General features: G+C 45.2%; 1 protein-coding gene across 1 annotated transcript in view; it reads left to right on the top strand.

Annotated features, from left to right (window-relative positions):
* The first annotated feature begins 3997 nt into the window (after positions 1 to 3997).
* Positions 3998 to 19212, top strand: part of Acvr1b (activin A receptor type 1B) — a 35999-nt gene continuing 20784 nt past the window's right edge. Inside the window, exon 1 of the mRNA XM_048364138.1 lies at positions 3998 to 4176. Within this exon, the coding sequence (XP_048220095.1) occupies positions 4086 to 4176 (91 nt within the window). The 5' untranslated portion in view covers positions 3998 to 4085. The remainder of the gene's footprint in view (positions 4177 to 19212) is intronic.

Raw genomic sequence — 19212 nt, 5'->3', positions numbered from 1 at the left:
CTGATTTTTTTTCTTTAAAGCTCAGCACCAATGAGATAGCCCACTGTAACCTTACCAACTAATTTTGTGCAAGCTCAGGCAAATTGCTTACCTCCTTGAAATCTTGGTAACCTCATCCGGAAACTGGGCACATAACATTCTCACATGGTTTAACTCTTAATGGGATTGTGGCAAAAGCCAAGTGTAATAATAAGAATAGCTATTCCTTTTATATTGTTTCTTATGTGTCAGAGACTGACAACTATTTCACATACAATATATTAACTAATTCTCACAGCATCTCTATGAGATAGAACTGTTATAGGCTCATTTTATAAATAAGTGAATTAAAGTTTAGTGTAGTAAAATATCTTACCCCACCCCCTCAAAAAATAAATAAAACATCTTACCCAAAGTCAAATGTATTACATGGAGCTGGGCATTGGTAGCTCATGTCTATAATCCTAGCTATGCAGGAGGCTAAGATCTGAAGATCACAGTTCAAAGCCAGTCCAGGCAGGAAAGTCCATGAGACTCTTATCTCCAATTAACCACCAGAAAACTGGAAGTGGAGCTGTGGCTCCAACAACAGAAGGCCAGCCTTGAGTAAAAGATCTCTGGAACAGTGCCCAGGCCCTGAGTTGAAGCCCCACAACCACCACTACCAACAACAAATAGTATCACAGATAGAGGAATTCTGGTCCACTGGACTGCATATTCACTGTCTAGGAGTAAACCAACCATAGGCCTCCTTTCAGGACCCCTGGTCTTGCAGCCATGGTGGCAGTGCTTAGCAGGGTACAGGAAGAAAAGTTCCTTTCACTTAGCCTCAGAAATGTGATCCCGAGAGGTCAGCTTTCCCTTCCCAATTGCATGTCTTGGTGACTCTACTGAGTTGAGATAGTGGCCCTTCAAAACCTGTGAATGCAATCTTACTTGGAAATAGGATGTGTGTGTATGTGTGTTCATGCATGCACACGTGCACACACACATCACTACTAAGGCTTGAATTCAGGCCAAAGCAGTCTCATGTGGCTTTGTTGCTCAAGGCTGGCACTCTAACACTTGAGCCACAGCTCCATTTCTGACTTTTTGCTGGTTGATTAGAGATAAGAACCCCACAGTCTTTTCTGTCTAGGCTAGCTTCAAAACGCGATTCTCAGATCTCAGCCTCCTGAGTAGCTAGGATTACAGGTGTGAGCAACTGATACTTGGTGAACTCTTTGAACTCCCATAGGGTGGGCCTTAAGTGAGTAACTAGCATCTTTATAAGAAGAGAGAAATTTGGATGCACAGACACAGATATGGAGGGAAGAGTACAGTGTGAAGACAGAGGCAGAGACTGGAATTGTACAATTATCCAAAGAGCATCAAGGAATCTGGGAACCAACAGAAGATAGAAGTGGCAAGGTTTCTTCCCTAGAGACTTCAGAGAGAACACAGCTCTGGCAACACCACTGTTTCAGAAAGCTTTCTAACCTTCAGAATGCTAAAAAGTAAAAAAGTATTTATTTCTGTTATTTAAGCTGACAAGTTAGCTGGATGCAGTGGCTCATACCTGTGATTCTAACTACTTGGGATGCAGTGGCTCATACCTGTGATCCTAACTACTTGGGAGGCTGCATTCAGGAGGACTGAAGTTTGAGGCCCCACAGGAGCAAAAAGTTAGTGAGATCCCCATGCCTACCAATGAAAGCTAGATGTGGTGGCACATGTGACTGTCATCCTAGATACATAGGAAGTATAAATAGGAGAATCTTGGTTCAGGCTGGCCTGGGTATACATGTGAATTTCTAGTGTAAAAAATAATCGAAGCAAAAAGGAGTTAGGAACATGGCTCAGCAGTAGAGTACCTTGTAGCAAATATGTACCCTTGAGTTCAAACCCCAGTACTGCCAAAGAATCAAGTTAACAAGTCCACAATGTGGTACTACGGCATCCTTAACATTATGTTCACCAAAGCTGGGTTTGGAAGGCCAGTATGTAGACTTAGAGGAGGGGACTTCTTTTGGGGGACAGGTGAGAGAGCAGAATAAAAATAAGGTGTTGAACTCCCTCATCTACACACACTTTTGCTAGAAGCATTGCCTGCATGTATTGTATGTGGGAAATACGTCTGTATTCTTAGATCATTTGAGACATATTTTGTCCCATCCCTCAGCCATCTCTTCTGCCCTTTCAGCTAATATGATCAAACTATGCCTTAGAGAAGTTAAAATCCTGCCCAACTTTTCCCAGTCAGTTAGGAAGAGAAGCCAAATTCAGGTCCAGAAGGTTGGCTTTAAAGACCCTACCTATAATAACTTCAAGCCAGAGAAAGTGAACTCTTAAAAAAGATATATGGCTGGGGATGTGGCTTGGTGGTAGAGTGCTTGCCTAGCATGCACAAAAGCCCTGGGTTCCATTCCTTAGTACCACATACACAGAACAAGCTGAAAGTGGGGCTGTGACTCAAGTGGTAGAGTGCTAGCCATGAGCTGAAGAGCTCAGGCAACAGTGCCTGGACCTGAGTTCAAGCCCCAGGACAGGCAAAAAAAAAAAAAAAAAAAAAGGATATGCAGTGATTTGCTTTACCAGTGTGCACCACTGGAGCCTCCTGAGGCCTGAACTCAAGGTCTGGATGTTGAGTCTGTGGGCTTTTGTGCTCAAGTGTTCTACCACTTGAGCATCAACTCCACTTCTGCTTTTTTGTTTTTCTTTGTTTTTATTGGCGGTTAATTGGAGATAAGAGTCTTGGGGACTTTCCTGCCTGGGCTGGTTTGGAACCTCAATGATCAGATCTTAGCTTCCTGAGTAACTAGGATTACAGGTGGGAGCCACTGGCACCCAACTTGCACTTTACCGCTTTTTAAAATAAAAGGTAACCATTTCCCCACATGGCCCTCATTTTGAAACCTGTATTCCTTTGGAAAATATTTAGAAGTTACTGAAATGTGTAAAGAAAAAGTTTGTTTTTTTTTTTTTAAATCCTCCCTGGCAATGGCTGATAATATTGAGTAATAATTTCCTGGTGTTTTTTTTTTTAACTTTTTATTTATAGCATAAGAAACTTAGCTGACATTAGTTTACCCAGAGGAGGATTTCCATTCCTGTTTTACAATATAGCCAATCATTCCGGGTCGGTTTGTTTCGTTGTTGTTAATTGTGAGATACTCATTATCGACGAGTTTTGAATCACACTGTCCATAGTTTTGCATTTTGCTTTTTCATGTAAACGTCACCTCATGAACATCTCCTCGCGTCCTCCGTGTGGGTAAACGTGAATTTTAACTGCCGTTCCCCCTTATCCACGAGCCATCGTTTATTTAGGCTTCTATCGTTGCCTGCTTGGTTTCCAGCTTTTTCTTCAAGACAAATAAGCAAGCGAGCACTTTGCGTAAATATTTATCTTCGTTATTTCCTTTAGCCGCCCGCGGGGCGGTTCTGAGGAGGTGATACCGAGGTAGACGGGCTGCGGGGCAGGGGGCGCAGCCTACGGAGCACGCCCGGGACGGCGCCCTCCAGAGCGCGGCTCCGATCGGGAGGGCGTGCCGGGAGTCGAGCGCACGGCCGCCGCCGAGCCTCCCGGGGGCCGCGGCAGGGACCCCCCCCCCCACCCCGGGGATCTCACGGGGAGGCCGGGACCGAGGGCACCAACTCGTACCGGCCGGGGGCGGGGCCCAGCGCTGGGAAGGTAATTATGCCCGGTCCCCGGGCGCCGCGGAGCCCCGAGCTGGAGGAGGCGGCACGTCCGCTCCGCTCCGCTCGGGCCTCCGGGGCGCTGCTGGGCTCCGCACGCCTCAGCGAAGTTGGCCAAGGCCCGAACCCCTCCCACCCCTTTAACAGGGACACTCCCCTTTAAGGCGGGCGCCCGCGCGCTCCCGGCCCCGCCCTTCGCGGACGCGCGCGCGCGCGCGCCAGGCGGCGGCGGCGGCGGCAGTGGCGGCGGCGGCGGTGGCGGCGGCGGCGGCGGCGCCGGCTTCCCGGCAGCGCACGTGCCGGCGCCGGGTGGAGGAGCGAGGCGGGAGCGGGCGGCGGGAGCAGGGGAGGCGTCGGGGGCGCGCGCGCGCGCGCGCGCTGGGCGCTGCTGGGCTGCGGCGGCGGCGGCGGCGGCGGCGGCGGTTACTATGGCGGAGTCGGCCGGAGCCTCCTCCTTCTTCCCCCTCGTTGTCCTCCTGCTCGCCGGCAACGGCGGGTCCGGGCCTCGGGAGATCCAGGGTGAGTGCCGGGGCGTGAGGGGCGGGGGCCGGGATGAAGAGGGCTGGGCGAGGGGTGAGGCCTCGAGCCGCGGCCCCCACAGCCACCGCGCGCCCCCTCCCCACGCGCTCAATATGGCCGGGCGGGGGGCGCGGGGAAGTCGGGGTGACCCTCGGCCGGCAGCCCGGACCTCGGGGAGCGGCCACCCCCGGAGCACTGAGCGCGCCCGGGGCCCGGGGGACCTAAGCCCCTAATCCAGGCGGAACCGAATTCGGGGAGCTCGGAGGTCGCGCCCCAGTGAGGGGGGAGTCCAAGCTCCTTTCTTGCAGATTTGGGGGTCCCTGGTGTCTGCGCCCCTTCAGCGTGTCCAGGGGCCGTGGGGGGTCTGGATTCCCTCCCACCAGATGCTCTTGGGGACGCCTTTTCTCCCGCCAAGATTGTGGGGTTCGGCGATGGGGGCCTGCTTAACCGAGGGGTTCTGGTGTTCAGAGCCCCCTCGCCCCCTGGGTTTTAAGCAAAACGCGGGGTGGGGGGGGCGGCCCTTATCTTCCCTTCAGCTCCTGCTCTTCGAGTGTCTCGCCCTCCCTTCTCGGCCTCGCTGATGTTCTGGGCTCCGGAGTCACATTACCCCCATCGCTCAGTCCCTTGCCTTCAGCGGGGCAAACCACTGCACCTCCGGTGCCTGCCTGTGCAAGTGGGGCGAGCAGGCCCCTAAACCTGTTTGGAGCTTGGCTATGAAATCTCCAAACCCCAGGAAACCTGGGTCCCCAGCGGTTGATGTGAATCTAGGTGTTATTTGCTTTTCTCCTCGCCTCCCCCCGCCCACCCCAGGGGGCTCATTCAAATCACTTGGTGGCTGCCTTTCTGGTGAAATCCTAGAACATGCCACTCCCCCCCCCCTCGATTATTCAGAGATCCCACCCCTGGACTGTCTCCTTAGTCCTTGGTCAGTGCTTATTTACCTTCGCACGCACGTCTGTCTTCGCAGCCCTCCCCACCCGCACACACCCCTTACCTTCCAACCCCCACAGCCTTATATGCTCCCAGGATCCACCCCTGCCCTTCCCACTACAGAGGTGGGGACCTTCTGTGGGCCCGGCTACTGAGTGTGTTGTTTATGAGGCTTTAGGGGCTGAGAAGAGCAGATGAAACCCTAAAATAATTGAGAATTGTCTCAAATGTGTTTTTGCTTTGGGGTTGCAGATGAAGGTTATATTTGGCAGTTAGATTGGAGTGATTATTGACCCACAGATGGATCTGAGAGAGATTCTCAGGATTTTATTTGCTTCTGTTGTACAAAGCCTGCTAGCTTGACTTCTTCTCAGCAGCCCCTAACCTTCTAGCAATGAGAGATCAAGTGTGTGTTCTGAGATCTCTCCACTTAAAATAATGATTGCCAGGTAGGTCCTGGTTTCATAAACCAGACCACCAAGAAAGGACGCTATGCCACTTTGGAGTCTCAAAAACAAGTTCATTATCTCCTTTGTTGGTATTTGTTCCATAGTAGCCTGTGCTGTGGGGTCTTTGTTCACTGGCTAATGCTTCTGTTAGGCACCTCCTATGTTCCCCCCTGTTGATACGCTGTGTCACAGGTAACCCTGCTGTGGGGGTCTGATAAACACTCAAGGTAAGAACAGAACCTGACATTCTGTCAAGATAAGGATTATCATGGAGAGGGGTATTTACTGAGCCTCATTATGGGCCATGTTTTTGGAATGTATACCAATTTTTGTTCCAATTCTTTTTTCTAGAGTAGTCAAGCTTCGTGTTTGTCATTTATGTATGTGTATATGTGAATAAACCTTTAAATCCCTCCAATAAGAATTCTTACACTGCCCCAATATAGCCAAGATTTAAGCAATCTTTTCCCTGCTGGTTTGGTGTCTGTGGGGCTTTTTTTTTTAAACCTATTTTAAATGTTTAATTGATAATCCAACTGGGTCTGAATGAGGCAGAGTTCATTTTTTTGTAACTCTCCAAAAATGAATGTTTGCTAGGGTGAAGGTGGGTGGGCATAATAGGGAGTTGGTTTCTTTCTTTCTTTTTTTTGGTCTGGTAAGTGGGAAATTAAGTTGTGTGTCCAGCAAACATTTCTCTAAGGCCTTTAAACCTCTTGGCCAGACACTACTGTTTTTTTCAGGACACATCTAGTTGCCAATAGTGCATGCTACAGAGACCACTGTTGCAAAAGGCTTAAAGTGAAACAGTTCTGGGAAGATAGAGGCTGTTCTGGGAAGATAGAGGCTGTGGGATAATGAGAAGTTGATTTTTCTCCCATCATTTCTCACATAGTGGGTTGAAAAACTGACAGAGCCAGGCAGCTCTGGTACTGGTACTTGGATATGATGTGAGGACAGTAACAGATAGGTGTTTCTATTAATTAATGAATTAGCTAGGACTTAGTAAAAAGCCAGTGATAAGGGAAATGAGTTTCAGACTAGAAACAGCATCCATTTTTGGATAGGTATGCCATGTTTTAAGACCTAGCTTAAGCATTTTCACATTATTATTCAAAAATGTTAAATTGAGTTAGTAGCAGGAGAACATGACATTCATTTCTTAAAGACAAAAGCAACAAAAGAGGCATTTGAGGTTCTGATAGGAACATTTTGAGTTTCCATGAACACTCAGAATCTAATTTCAAGTTAAGTCTTGTAATTTTGTTGAGTGGATGTGGATTTGAAGTACAGTGAAAGTGAATTCCTGTAGAGGAAAGAGGAATCTCTGATTTAGTGTTGTTAAAACAACTTCTGGGACAGATGTGATAAAGCATAATAAAATGGCTATATTGGTTAAAGGTCAGAACCAGTTAGAGGGAGGGTGCTGGTGTTCAGCCCAGAACTTTGCTTCTTTATAGGTTGTCCTTGAACAAGTAACTTAACCTCAATTTTCCCTCTGAAAAGTAAGGAAATATTCTGTGTCACTCTTATTGGGACATTTGTGAGGCTTGACTTACTGATAGCCAGTTGGCAGGAAGGTATTTTTAGACACAGTTTCTGACTTCAGCGAATAAGCAATGTTGGGTTACTTTTTTATCTTTAGGGCAGAATAACATACTCTGTGACCGATAGATGTCCCACATGTTAGTGTGGTGAATTTCTTATTTGTGCTTTTTAGTAGACCTGGGTCCTATTTTCTCAAGCCTGTCTTTGACAGGCTTTTTCTTCGTAGACCAGGCAGCATACCTGTGCTAATCAAAGACAGTCTGGAGGGAGTGACCTGCTTTAGGCTTTATTGGTTGGCAGTGTTATGCAACTCTGGGTATGTTTATGGCACTATGTAAATGTTACATAAGAACATGGAGGCTGAGAGGGGGCCAGAATGGTGACTGTGAACACAGGAAGGTTAGACTGGAAGACTTCATCTGAAAGGACCTTGGGAATCTGCAGTCAGTACAGAAAGAAACTGCACTTCATTTTCTTCTGCAAACCTTTTTAGATGATTGTGTCTTTCAGGGGGGACTGCTGTGTTATAAATAGGTTTATTCTCCACCGGTGAGCTAATTGTAACCTTCCTACCAAAATATGAATCCGTAAAGAGGAGAGTGGGGAGAGGAGAGGACATGCTGCTTCCTTCAGCATGCCCTGTTGAGGCTGCTTGTTGCATCTTGGAACATGAGTTGAATTACCTTGCAGTCTGTTCTAATAACTCAGGAGTACAGGGTGTTAAAGTAGAATGGACTTCTCAGTTCACAGCACTTTAGATCTTCTTTACTTTTTTGAAGGTTCAGTTAGGACACTGTAGTGGCTGTTTTGTTTCAATTTCAAAATTTTTATTGTTTACTGCTTGTTTGGAACAGCAGTGAACATTAATTCTGGAATGCTGCCTCTTTCTGTTGAGTTCTTGTGTTCTCTGTTACAATGGGAGTTGATGTATGAGGGTCTTATTCCCACCCCCACCCCATCCTCTGTGTATTTGCAAAAAGCCTGGTGTCTTCTTCTTCGTCCTCAGCAGCCTTCTGGTGCTGGAGCTGCAGGGACCCATAGTCCGTCAATCCCACCTGGGATGCTGCAACATTTTAAGTAATCAGCTCTCAGGCGCCTTGGTTTCTGGCAGTCTGATGTGCATTTCTCTCGCTTCGCTCCATGCCAGGATTGAATACTTGCTCTGTGTTTTTGCTTTTCTCGGTTTTTCTATCTCTTGTATGGTTTAACCTGAGCTGGAGCTTCAGAGGCATCATCTCTACTCTAGTCCACTCTATCTGACTGCTGGCTTCTCTAATGGGTAACTGGGGCACCCAGTACAAGTACTACTTCAGAGGATCTTCCTTTCCTTATTCTAGAGCTGCCAGAGTTTGGTTTAGCTGTGACTTTTCCATTCCTGGCGATCTTATCTCCAATCTCGATTTCAGAGATAGTACTACTTCAGGCAATGCTGGTATGCTGCTGCTGCTTCTTCTTCTTCTTCTTCTTCTTCTTCTTCTTCTTCTTCTTCTTCTTCTTCTTCTTCTTCTTCTTCTTCTCCTTCTCCTTCTTCTTCTTCTTCTTCTTTTTGCCAGTCCTGGCCTCAGGGCCTGAGCACTGTCCCTGGCTTCCTTTTGCTCAAGGCTAGCACTCTACTCTACCACTTGAGCCACATCATCATTTATTCTGGCCTTTTCTGAGTAGTTTGTTGGAGATAAGAGTCTCAGGGACTTTCTTGCCCAACCTGGCTTGGAACCTTGATCCTCAAATCTCAGCTTCCTGGGCTGGGGATATAGCCTAGTGGCAAGAGTGCCTGCCTCGGATACAGGAGGCCCTAGGTTCGATTCCCCAGCACCACATATACAGAAAACGGCCAGAAGCGGCGCTGTGGCTCAAGTGGCGGAGTGCTAGCCTTGAGCGGGAAGAAGCCAGGGACAGTGCTCAGGCCCGGAGTCCAAGGCCCAGGACTGGCCAAAAAAAAACCAAAAAAACAAATCTCAGCTTCCTGAATAGCATTACAGGTGTGAACCACTGGCACCCAGCTCATGAAACTATTTTCATTTAACATAATGAAAGTAACTTTATCAAATCACCTCTAATATTTACATAGAAAAATATAGAGGATTCTTAGGGTTTGTGCCTGGAACAGCTTTTGGCACAAGGGAATAACAGAGAATAAGGTGAACAAAAGTTTCTAGATCTCTGCTGTTGCACAATCTAAAATTGCAGTGGTTTACACTGAAAATAAGTAAATAAATATAATTACTTGTTATAGTGCTGTGATGAAAATAAATCAAGATAATGTGCTAGTGTGTACCCAGAGCTGCCATTCCACCTCTAAGCTTCCTTCTTTCATCTGTTTAATGGGACTTACACCGTCAAGCCTTGTTATCTGTTGTTGCTACATTCTCTAATGTGGCTGCTAACATTAAATTAGTGAATACTAAGCCACTGGCTGGGAATGTGGCTTAGTGGTAGAGTGCTTGCCTAGCATGTATAAAACCTTGGGTTCCGTTCCTCAGTACCACATAAACAGAAAAAGCCAGAAGTGGCACTGTGGCTCAGGTGGTAGAGTGCTAGCTAGCCTTGAGCAAAAGAAAGAAGCTCAGGGACAGTGCCCTGGCCCTGAGTTCAAGCCCCAGTACTGGCTAAAAAACAAACAAAAAACTACTAAGCCACTGAGCCAATGGCTCCTAGAGGAAATAGTTAGGTTCCTGTGAACCTCTGCAGCATTTTTATCAAATGATTGATATCAGATTTCATCAAATCTTGTTTTATGTGTTTCTGTATATAAAGACATCCTACTTATTATATATTGTTGATTCACTAATTGAACTCAAGCAAAAAGTACAGTTTAATTAATGCCTAGCACATCCTTTCTCTTTAAGACATATTACTGCCTTCTTGTGCTTAGGAGCACAATACTTGAAGATCATTTATTTATATATTATTCAGGGGTGTGTGAATGCATATGTATATGTGTGCCAGTACTGACAGAAGCTTGAACTCAGCCTGTTTTCATTGAAGGCTTGTGTTCTACCACTTGAGCCACAGCGCCAATTCTGGCTTTTTCTGTTTACGGGGTGCTGAGGAATTGAACCCAGGGCTTCATGCATGCTAGGCAAGCAAGCACTCTACAACTAAGCCACATTCCCAGCCCCGGCTATCTTTCTTTTTTTCTGGACTATTCTTCTTTACATGTGACTGTCATCTGATTGTTACCCTTTTCTGACACTAGTGAGTGTTTTCAGGGAGAGGTCCTCCTGTGGGTGGACTTTAGTGTGGGATGGAGTCTGGGAACTAAGACATTTTTGATAAGTATCTGAAGAGAAGCACCTTTGTCTTTCCGTATGGTCTTGGTGAGTGTTTGAGCCTTACACTTATCTAGTGTAGTTGGGAGAGTAGTAGATAAGATGAAATCTGAGTAGGTCTGTGCTCTTTCTGATATCCAGGGTGTGCCTCGCCTGGAGCTTAAGGGAAGCTGAGATACTGGTGAGAGCCATCCTTTGCCTTTGAGCAGTTTACACACCAATTGACTTTTATTCTGGTTGTCAAAACTACCTACCTACCTGGGGCTGGGGATATGGCCTAGTGGCAAGAGTGCTTGCCTCGTATACATGAAGCCCTGGGTTCAATTCCCCAGCACCACATATATAGAAAACGGCCAGAAGTGGCGCTGTGGCTCAAGTGGCAGAGTGCTAGCCTTGAGCAAAAAGGAAGCCAGAGACAGTGCTCAGGCCCTGAGTCCAAGCCCCAGGACTGGCAAAAAAAAACAAAAAAAAAACTACCTACCTATCATGGACTGTTGAGTTCAGACTCTTCATTCACTGCGATGACCACTGTTTAAAAAAAAGCAGTAACACACGCCAAAAATTTACTAAATGAGTACTGTCTATTCAGATGTACTAAGCCCTTGTGTTGTATCACTTCTTTATGCAGCTGCTCTTGGAGACACTTGTCCTCTTATACAAATGAGTCTCCAGGCATAGGGTGGCCACACAGAGGGTCCCAGGTCAGTCTGATTCCAAAACTTGTGTTCTGTGACTGGTTACTATTACAGTGGTCTAGCCAGGCAGTCAGTCTCCAGGTTTCCCTTGTCCTCCAAAGGAAGGTATTTAACCTTGGGAAATGAACTCTCTGTCTGATGGTTGTACTGCTTTTTTATGGCTTCTAGAATTAACTCCAGACCCCTTAGCTTGGCATTACAATTAGTTCAATTTGTCCCCCCCCCCTTTTTTTTTCTGCCCTTGTCTTTAGCTGCAACCTTGTCATTGTTGCTACATCTATCAGTTACTATGAACCTCATATGCCTTCTATTTTTCATGGCCCCTTGCCTTTTGTTTCTTCTCTATGGCATGCTTTCTTCCCCTTTCTCTTCCTAGCTAAATCCAATATCCTCTAGAATGGGACCTTGGTTCCTCTGTGTTTCCCAGGTCAGTGGCACCCCTACACACCTATACATGCTGGTGGTGTTCAAGGTTCTATGCTCCCCTTACTCTTTACCCCCAAAACGTTGATGCTATGAGCTACATTATTTTTTTTTATATGGCTTTAGGTGCTCACCAAACCTTGCATATTTTAAGTAATTAATAAATTTGTTTTCTGGGTGCCTGTGGCCCACACCTATAATCCTGGCTACTCAGGAAGCTGAATTCTGAGGATCATGGTTTAAAGCTAGCCAGGGCAGGAACGTCCGAGAAACTCTTTATCTCTAATAAACTCCCAGAAGCAGTGCTGTGACTCAAGTGGTAGAGCTCTAGCCTTGAGCAAAAGAAGCTCAGAGTCAGCTTCCCAGGCCCAGAGTTGAAGTCCCAGTACTGGCAAAAAAAAAAATGTGTGTGAGTGTGTGTGTACATACCATACATATATACACATACATATATACACATATGTTTAATTGAACTTATTTCTTTTCTGTCATCTCTGTAAAATCCTAGGTAAATAATTCCTATTCTGTCCTGTTAAAATTATGAACATTTTTGTGTTACCTAGAACATGGAGATCTCGTCTTCCATTACCTACCCATTTTATTCCAGCCAAATGACTTGATCTCAGCCTCTCTAGTTTCTAAGTCTTAGCCAGTTTTTTTTCCTTCATTGTTCCAGTTGCCTGAAACAGTGCTTCCTATCCCTCTTGTCACTCAAATGTGACATACACCATCTGCTCCCCATGAATTCATATAGTATAGTAAATAGGTCTAGAAAAAAGTTCCAGTGATAAATATCCATCCTTGCCCCAATAGTTACTGAAGTGCAGTAAAGAAAGCAAACATCAGTTTTACATGTTTATTGTAAGCTATAAGGAAAGAAGAATTAAGCCAAGTCACTAAATTGTTCAAAGAAGACATCAGATTCTGTGCACTTAGGTCCTGAGGACAAGCATTGGACTGGCTCCTTTATAATGATGCCAGTGATTCCAGTCTTACCTTGACTTTATCCTGGGCAGCAGGTGGGCCTTTGCTGGACGTTCAGGTATTTATAGTCAGTCATAAATTACATTGCAATGACAGGTCTCCTTAGCATAAACATCAAACATCCCTTTTGAGTGAGAACAAAGCTTTCATTCTCTAGACCTGAGGCTTAAGATTGAACTTGTTTAAACAGCTCTCAAGGGTTGGGTTTGTCTCCAAGTAGAATTTCAGAAAGGCGGTTCTTAGAATGGATGTAGTATAGAGCTGGCTTTTCAGACACCTTTCTCTTATGCAAACCCCATTCTTAGATCTTTTCCCAGGTTGGAATTAAATACCAAGCTTACTAAGTGTCTTGTTAGATTGGTGGGTTTTTTCTCCCTCCCTGGACAAATAGCTTCCTTTATTAAGTCAGTTATATATTTTTTATAAGTGGTGTGTGTGTGGGTGTGTGCACGCACATGTGTGCACTTGTGTTCCAGTCCTGGGGCTTGAACTTAGGAGCTGAGTGCTGTCCCATGCCTGAATTTTTGTGCTCAAAGATAGTACTCCACCACTTGAATTACAGCTTTACTTCTGGCTTCTTGGTAGTTAACTGGTGATAAGAGTCTCGTGGATTTTCCTACCTGGGCTTGGTTCAAACCACAATCCTTTCTTATATCTTAGCTTCCCGAGTTGCTAGGAATACAGGCATGAGCCATCAGCACTAGTGCTTCTCAGTTTTTCAGTATCACTCAATTTACCAAAACAAACAAACAAAAAACCCTTCTTAACTACAGTAGTAACCATGACAGGAATAATATACATGCAATGTATAATAGTAAATGTCTCTGGGGCAGAAAAGAAGGGGTCTTTGAACTTTTGCATTGTGTATCCTGTGGTTTGGATATTTTCCATCTTCCATCAGTTGCTGCTCTGCTCCTTATGTTAGGGCTGTTGTTCCAGGAGCCACAGCCTTCACTGATATCTCACATTTTGAAAGATGCTTAACAAGGAAGCATGAATTTTGTAAGCCAAAAAATAAGAACAAGCTGGGAATCAGTGGCTCATACCTGTAATCCTAGCTACTCAGGAGGCTGAGATCTGAGGATCCAGGTTCAAAGCCAACCTGGACAGGAAAGTCCATGAGACTCTCCAATTAACCACCAGAAAACCGGAAGGGGCACTGTGGCTCAAGTGGTAGAGCACTAGCCTTGAGCTGAAGAGCTCAGGGACAGCACCCAGGCCCACTTCAAGCCCCATGACCGACCAAAAACAAAACAAAACCCCCCACAACCTAGTATATACTGACAGGACATTTCTTTCTACCAGCAGAATTCCTCAGAATGAAATATTAGAACTGGATAGCTTAGTGGCAAGGAGGGCTTTGATGTTCTATTAAATTTTGTCTCTGGTACTGGGTGGGAGGGCAGCCAGTTGGTTGAGATGCACACTACTGACCTGTGATGAGGAGGGACTGCAGTAAAGAGCAACAGGAGGTAGAAGTTTGACCAGATAGACAGAGCACCCGAGGACACCCAGTGAAACATTGTCCTTATCCTGTTTAGTTGGCAAGAGGGATATGATGCCGACCTCCAGACTAGAGTAATGAACCTGTATGAGCTACAGCATTAAGTAAGACATTAGTGATTGCAGATGTAAACCAATTCAAACAAGTGGGGAGTGGTTTGAAGTACGGTTATAAGAACCCATTCCTAGGATAGGTGGCCTTAGAACTATAAGGACTTATATTGAATCCGATGTTGAGTACTGAATGAAAGCTGATAGAGAAGTCAGTAGCGGCACTCTAGGAAAGGGAGAGCATCATCCTTCCCCAGAGTGAGTGTGAGTCAGAGACTGTACCTGCTAGGGCTGGAGAGTGCTGAGGGCACTGGCCACTGACACAAGGCAGGCCTCAGAATGGAGAAGAGCCAGGTGTTGGTGGCTCACACCCATAATCCTAGCTAGGCTGACATCTGAGGATCACTGTTCAAAGTCAGCCCAGGCAGGAAGTTCCATGAAGATGCTTATCTCCAAAAAACTACCAAGAAAGTTGGAAGTGGAGCTGTGGCTCAAGTAGTAGGGCGATTGCTTTGAGCAACAAATCTCAGGGACAGCACCCAGGTCCAGACTTAAAGCCCCAGGATGGGCACCAAAGAAAGAAAAAATGAATCAGAATCAAATGAAACCTCTAAATCAAACCACAAGTTTATAGAAAATACGGAGAAGTGAGATCCATAGTAAATGACACCACAGGTAGCCAATTAGCAAAATCCAAATTGTGGAAACTAACCTGCTTTCTTTTACAGATTATTTTCAAACAGCCAGGGGGTCTAAGAAGTTTGCAAGACCTTTTGGCCAAGTGCAGTGGAAGACCTTATTTGGATCCAGATGTGAATAAATTGTTAAAAAAAATCTTTTGAGATAATGGAAGACTTTTTGAGCACTGACAGGATATTTGAGAATATTAAAGCTAGTGTTAATAATTTTTAAATGTAACTTGCAGAAGATTTTGATGTCCATGACAAAGTTAAGCATATTTTAAAGCATAAAAGGTTGAAGGAGCTGGGGATATGGATATGGCTTAGTGGCAAGAGTGCTTGCCTCGTATACATGAAGCCCTGGGTTCAATTCCCCGGTACCACATATATAGAAAACGGCCAGAAGTGGTGCTGTGGCTCAAGTGGCAGAGTGCTAACCTTGAGCAAAAAGAAGCCAGGGACAGTGCTCAGGCCCTGAGTCCAAGCCCCAGCACTGGCAAAAAAAAAAAAAAAAAAAGTTGAAAGTTGAAGGATATTGGGCTGGGAATATGGCCTAGTGGTAAAGTGCTCGCTTTGTATGCATGAAGCCCTGTGTTCAATTCCTCAGCACCACATATGTAGAAAAAGCCAGAAGTGGCACTGTGGCTCGAGAGGCAAAGTGCTAGCTAGCTAGCCTTGAGCAAAAAGAAGCCAAGGATAGTGCTCAGACCCTGAGTTCAAGCCCCAGTACTGGCAAAAAAACAAACAAAAGTTGAAGGCTATCTACTAGAAAATTGGTTGATTGTTGTGTATCTAATGTTTAATGTACATTCAAATAGGAACTTGGCTAAGAAGTTTATTTATTTATATTTATTGCCAGTCCTGGGCCTTGGACTCAGGGCCTGAGCACTGTCCCTGGTTTCTTTTTGCTCAAGGCTAGCATTCTACCACTTGAGCCACAGCGCTTTTGGCCTTTTCTATAGATGTGGTACTGAGAAATCTAACCCAGAGCTTCATGTATACAAGGCAAGCACTCTTGCCACTAGGCCATATTCCTAGCCCTCTCTGAGCTCTTTTTTTTTTTTTTTTTTTGGCCAGTCCTGGGCTTGGACTCAGGGCCTGAGCACTGTCCCTGGCTTCTTCTTGCTCAAGGCTAGCACTCTGCCACTTGAGCCACAGCAACACTTCTGGCTATTTTCTGTAAATGTGGTGCTGGGGAATTGAACCTAGGGCCTCATGTATACGAGGCAAGCACTCTTGCCACTAGGCCATATCCCCAGCCCCCTCTCTGAGCTCTTTTGCTCAAGGCTAGCACTGTACCACTTTGAGGCACAGCTCCACTTCAGCTTTTGAGTGGTTAATTGGAGATAAAAGTTTCACTGGGACTTTTCTGCCCTGGCTGGCTTTGAACCTCTATCTTCAGATCTCAGCCTCCTGAGTAGCTAGGATTACAGGCATGAGCCACTGGGGCCCTATTTCTTAAATGTTAACTCTATTTTTATTTATTTATTTATTTATTCATTCATTCATTCATTTATTTATTTATTTATTTATTTATTTATTTACAATTCCGGGGCTTGAATTTAGGGCCTCATGCTCTTGCTTATTAGCTTTTTCCACTCAGTGCTAGTGCTCTACCACTTAAGCTACACATCCACTTTGACTTTGAATTAGTTGGAGATAAAAAGCTCTCAGCTTTTTTCTGCCTGGGTTGTATTTGAACTGCAATCCTCAGGTCTCAGCATCCCAAGAAGCTAAAATTACAGGTGTGAGCCACTGATGCCCAGCACGTTATCCTCATAATCTTTAGTGAGCCTAAGAAAGTTGTCCATTGTTGCTCAGCCAGGATTCAAATAGGCTGTCTGACCTCAGAGCCCGCTGTTACTCACTGTGCAACTATGTCTCCATTAAACACCAAGGCAGCTGCCAGTGACAGAAGAGATAAGCCAGGAACTGAAAGAATTATTTCATTTTTATTGAGTGGCATACTGTGGAAGTATGTTTTCTCCATTTTTTGGAGTTTTTTTTTTTTTTTTTGCTTTTTGGGTGCCAGTCCTGGAGTTTGCTCAGGCTCTGAGTGCTATCCCTGAGCTTTTGCCTAAGGTTAGCACTCTACCGCTTGAACCATAGCCCTACTTCCGGCTTTTGGATGGTTAATTGAAAGTAAGAGTCTCACAGATTTTCCTGCTTCAAACAAAATTTTCCTTAGACTTCAACCTCCTGAATAGCTAGAATTTACAGGCGTGAGACATTGGTGACTGGCCTTGGGTTTTTTGTTGTTGTTGTTTGTTTCTTTGTTTTCTGCTGGTCCTGGGGCTTGAGCTCAAAGACTGGGCGTTACCTCTGAGCCTCTTTTGCTGGAGCCTAGCCTCTACCACTTGAACCACAGCTCTACTTCCAGCTTCTTGGTAGATTAGCGGAGATCCGTGTCTCATGGACTTCCCTACTGGGACTGGCTTTGAACTGTGATCTTCCAGTCTCAGCCTTCTGAGTAGCTAAGAGGTTTTCAGTGACCAAATTCCATCAAACTGCTGGAGGAAGGCCCCTTTGGTTAGAAAAGCAAATGTGAGGGCAAAGATGCATTTAGGGTACTGTCAGTAATATTTACAGGTCAATAAACAGGTAGCTATGCACAGTGACGGCGAGTGGGGACCAAAAACCACACCCTAATATAAAACTAGTGTCTCTGGCACTGAAGTCAGAGTTGTGGTCTTCATTTTGTCCCAAGGAAATGGGATGGGCATGTAGCCCAGTAGCACAGAGCTTGCCTAACATGGGGGAGGTTCCACGTTCCTTCCCCAATACCACAAAACAACAAAAAGTCACAAACAAGCTCAGGGGCTGGGGGCCCTGTATAAGGCCCAAGGAAGAGTAAATTAAATAACTAACTCATAGGCTGCTGCTGTCGCTGTAGCCTGTCTGATGGGTGCTTATCTGGAAGGATGAGGGCTGACGCAGTGTGTGTTATCAAGTTATAAACGCCAGTAGACCCTAGAATTGAAAGGCAACAGATTTGCAAGAGGCCAGTTTTGTACCTATGTAGGACAGTGTTCCACGACTCACATTCCTTTGTGGAATTTATTATCCCTAAGGAATAAGTTAAAACTCGTATTTGCTATCTATAGCTTGAAAACAGTTTGGGCCAGTTCATGGACTGACTACCGGACAGTTTTGGCTGCTTTGTGGTGTGCTTGCCTTTAGAGGCTGCTACACTCCTGCTGTCCTCCCACACCAGCCCCTGGATGATGTGCTCTGAGAAGAGCAGTGGGCCAAGTGGCTGTGAGTCTGCCCGGTGTGGCAGTCCCTGGGACTTCCCAGCTGAGCCACAGCCCTGCCAGTGCCTCCTCCAGAGGCCTTGCTGCGTGAGGTGCCTTGTGAACCTGCAGCAGCCAGAGGCTGCCCAGGTTGGAACTTGTTTGCCTTTCTCAAAACAGCCTATTTCTCATGAATCAAATTTTGTGCTCCACAAATTCACATTACCACAAACCACCTTGCAATCATGCTTTGAACTGGGTTGAAATGCTGTGAAGGCAGCTTTGTCTCTAGTTCACTTGTGACTAACAAACTTGCAAATGGCAGAAGTCTATGCTAGTGGGACTGTGCTGACCACTTTCTGACTTGTGTATGTTCAGAGTGGCTTTGTGAGTCCTCTGTGACTTGGTTCTTCAAATTGTGTCATTTCTAGTATAGAAAGCTTTCTTTGGTCGAAGCATGAGGAGTTTTAGGTATGTATTATTTGTATACATGAATGCAGATTTTTAACCTGATGAGTCACTATGAGACATTACAAGGGGCTATTGTCATTCGTCCAGTTTTACTTTTTCGAGGAGAATTAAATTTAGATTTGTATGTTGTGCTAAATTTACAGTAAAGTCAGATTATGTTTGTAATTTTGTAATCACTTATTTAGTTTCAATGAAAAATAAATACTAGCAGATAACTAGCAAATGAAACAAAGCTTAAAGTTGGAAAGGATTTGAGGTCTTGTTCTGTCCCCTTTGTTTGGTTTATCTTGAAGAAAATGAGATTTAGAGAGACTACCTAACTTACTTAAAGCCTCAGCAGAGCTGAGACTTGAACATGGCTTTGTTGCTAAAATCTTGCTGTAACTTGCCACTTCCTAATTAGTGGTTTGGAAGAAGATATTTTACTTGTAGGCTTTTCTTTTTTTTGTGGAGGGGGAAGGGTGCTACATCAAAAGGAGGGATTCATATTTATTGAGCACCTTTTATTTGTTGATTCTTTTAAAACGTTATTCATGTAATTTTACATAGTTACAGGAGCTAGTTATTAACATTCCCACTTTACAGATTGAGCTCAAAGGAAACTGGTGCAATCAAGTTAATAACTTACTGAAGGTCATGTGATTAATAGTAGAGCTGGTATTTGAGCTCTGCATCTTTCTGACCTGTTGTACCATGAGACCCACTGTGACTCCTAGTGACACAGTTTAGACCTTTTCAGGGGAGTGGGCAGTGGTGATGCTAATCTTTAAACAGTCTGTTCAGACTTCTGCTCACTATGAAAT

This window comes from Perognathus longimembris, chromosome 1, assembly GCF_023159225.1.
Source record: "Perognathus longimembris pacificus isolate PPM17 chromosome 1, ASM2315922v1, whole genome shotgun sequence".
NCBI classification, from domain to species: Eukaryota; Metazoa; Chordata; class Mammalia; order Rodentia; family Heteromyidae; genus Perognathus; species Perognathus longimembris.
Note: the sequence above shows the minus strand (reverse complement) of the source record. Positions and strands in the feature narration are given on the sequence as shown.